The sequence below is a fragment of the Echinops telfairi genome, unplaced genomic scaffold, assembly GCF_000313985.2.
Source record: "Echinops telfairi isolate 266 unplaced genomic scaffold, ASM31398v2 ScPeMD7_27;HRSCAF=92, whole genome shotgun sequence".
Lineage (NCBI taxonomy): Eukaryota > Metazoa > Chordata > Mammalia > Afrosoricida > Tenrecidae > Echinops > Echinops telfairi.
In genome coordinates, this window is record NW_022103924.1 from 4163780 (window position 1) to 4167021 (window position 3242).

Here is a 3242-nt window from a genome sequence, read left to right on the forward strand (position 1 = left end):
TCATATGTGTATAAGAAAGAGCTTTATATACAAGAGCAATTGAATATTGAGAAAACATCCCAGCCCAGGCCAGATCAAATCCATAAGTCTGATATTAGCCCATATGTCCGATACCAATCTATACATTCCTCTTCAGACTCACACAACATATGTAATGACGCTGAATACAGGAAGATCACAGGCCAGTGGGTGCAAAGTCTTGTGGATCCAATGGCAGTGGAAACACCTCAATGCTGGCGTGGGTCTCCACATGGCTCCTTCAGCTCCAGGGCTCTAGTGTAGCTCCAGGGCTCTAGCGTAGCTCCATGTGTCTTCTCAATGGGAATGTCTTGCAGGGAGTGAGTGAATGTCCTGCCTCCAGTGAGATATTTATCTCTGTGGCACCTCTAAATGAGGTCATCACACTTCGACCTGATTGACAGGCTAGATTCCACCCCTCCACAAGTTGACACCAGATTATGTACCTACCACACTAGCACACAGTGCCTTCTTACAAGTATTATAGGTAGAAGACAGTCATAATGCCCCTTAATGACAATTAATTTAATCTCTTTCTCCCTTCCCTTCTCTTCCTCCTGCTTCCTATCTCTTTCCCTGCTCCATCCTCCTTTCCTGTTCCTATGCCATGGAATTCCTTCCCTCATGTCTTCTTCCCTCTCTCCCTCCTCCTTCTTCTTTCTCCAGTTCTTTCCCTCCCTCTTTCTCCCTTTCCTAGTTCCTTCCTCATCTCCACACCCCTGTATCAGCAGGAAACATGTTGTGGTGTGTTGATGGGACCCCCTTCTTTACTATCCTCCCCAGATAGGCAGATCCTCAATCACCTTCTTATCAGCAAGACATGGGAACTGGTAATCATCCTAGGGACAAAGCAATAGGATCCTATGAGACTCCCTACCCCACTTCCTGCCCCAATTCAAATCTCCTCTAAAGTACCCAAGCACCAAAAGCCTTTAACTCCAGTAGTATGGGGGTGGCATGGGGTGGGGGGGGTGCAGAACACCAGTTTTTCTGGAGAAAAATGACACATTAGACAGAAGGTCTTTAAGAGGTAAATAGACCAAGAAAGCAAGCTCAGAGTCTGCTTCTATCTATAGCAGGTGACAAACAGCACAGCTCCATGGAGACAGGTGTAAAGCCAAGCAAAGCCCTGAGCACTGTGATGACACCAGAGAAGCCCGACACCCACCTGTCCTCTGCACCAAGTTCTTTCACTGTAATTCATGCAGATTGTGCTCACTCCTAGGTGTTGTGCTGGCTTTTTGTTTTGCTCCGTTTTGTGTGGCTTCTTGTTTTACTGCAACCATTTAAGAACAAGCTCAGAAGGCTCTCGTCTGCACCATCTACAGTTCCCCCTTGGCCACCCCATTCTCCGACCCTGTTTGCTTTTACTCCTCCCCACCCTGCCTCTTCTCTCACCTTGCTCGCTATCCTTGGAGAGATGGGCAGTGAGGACAGCCCGGTGTGCTGGCTCCCAGGTGTGACCTCAGGTCATGCCTCCTCCCCGCAGCCCACCCTGCACACACCTCAGACAGACCCCTGGGCCTCTACTGAAAAAAGACTTCTCACCAGCCATTCCTTCCTTGTCTGCAAGGCCATCGGAGAGTTCATTTTGGTGGACAAAGATGTGAAGATCAAAAAGAAAGGGAACATCTACAGTCTCAATGAAGGCTACGCCAAGGACTTTCACCCCGCGGTCACTGAGTACATCCAAAGGAAGAAGTTCCCCCAAGTAAGTGAGTGGGGCACAGGCCTCTCTCTGATCGGGGTGTGGCAGCTGGCGGGGGGGCGGGGGCTGAGGAGGTGAGGGCAGGAGTTGGCTGTCGGTCCTGTGCAAAGAGGGGAGCTTCTAGACCACGTGTGAGAGAAGTTCTGTAGACATCCCCTGGGACATGATTCATGACTTTCCCTGGAAAAGAACGCCACAGGATAGAGGTGGATTAATTAACCCAATAACTCACTGCCAGCAAGTCAATGCTGACTCATAACGAAGCTGCCCCTGTGAGTTTTAGAGACGGCCTCTTTCCGGGAGCGGACGCCTCGTCCGTCTCGTGGGAGTTTCACACGGCTGACCTTGCGGTTAGCAGGCTGACCCCTAGGCCACCAGCGCGCCTCTGAGGCGGGGTGGAGTTCTCCTTTGTACTGACCCCAGGATCTGTGTCGATGCTGGGAACTGTTGGGAGCATCGCCACTTTTTCCCAGGAGAAGAAAATCAGGATGATGAAGTCAATCAGACGGACATGTTAGTGGTAAAAACCTTGTCAGCTCCGAGGACCAGATCTCACACGGTGGTCTCACGTGGTCTCACGCCCAGAGTGCCAGGCCCTGGTCACTGGACCTCTGCTCCTCCAGGCAGAGGAGGGTGGTGGGTGGAAACCCAATCGTCATCCCAGGCTGGGGGCTTCAGGGGCTGAGTTGTGGGGAGTTGATCGTTAGGCTCTTCTTTTGAGGTACCTCTGGGGAGGCTCAACTTTTCCATGTTAGCCTGTTTACCACTTAATGATAGACCAGTGTTTCCCAGAGTGAGTGAGTGATTCAACCCCGTGGAAGGTGCTGGAGGCTTCCTGGGATGTGGACTATTAGAGTACATTCATTTCCAGGGGGGCGCTGAGCACTTGTTCTGAAAAGGGGGCAGTAGGCCAAATAAACTTGGGAACCTACTGTTGTGACTCGAGCTCTTGAAAGAGATGACAAATCGTGGAGTGCAAAGAGAAGACATGTCTGTTGGTGCTGTTGGGCCTGTGTGGAACTGTGTGATTCTGTCATTGTCATGGAAGGCTATTGATCTTCAGGGGTGGCTAGCAGAGCACTCAGAACCTTTTGGACCTGGCCCCTGGCTCTGTCTAGCTGGATTGTCTCCTTTCCTAGACCTCTCACCCCGACGCCCCCCACCTGCCACAGTCCACCCTCATTTCCCCAGGAGGCGCCACCATGCCCAATGTGGAAAGTGCAGGCCAATGCTTCAATTTTGCTGGTCCCTCTCCTTTGAAGACTCCCCACACCAGGGGCCATTGCACACTCTGACTCATGGTGACCCCGTGGGTGCCTCAGTAGAGCCATGCTCCACAGGGTTTTCAGGGGCAGATTTTTTTGAGGCAGATCACCAGGTCTTTCTTTAGAGGCACCTATGAGTGGACTCAAGCCTCCAACCTTTGGGTTAGCAGTTGAGCGTGTTAACTGTTTACACCACCCGCAAAGGGACAGGAATCTTCCCTTCTGTGCAAGAGACCTGGCTTCAAGGCCCA

At 51.4% G+C, this 3242-nt stretch overlaps 1 protein-coding gene across 1 annotated transcript in view; it reads left to right on the forward strand.

Moving 5' to 3' along the window:
- Window positions 1–3242, forward strand: part of FBP1 (fructose-bisphosphatase 1) — a 31710-nt gene that overhangs the window by 25569 nt on the left and 2899 nt on the right. Inside the window, exon 5 of the mRNA XM_004714596.2 lies at window positions 1592–1729. Within this exon, the coding sequence (XP_004714653.1) occupies window positions 1592–1729 (138 nt within the window). The remainder of the gene's footprint in view (window positions 1–1591; window positions 1730–3242) is intronic.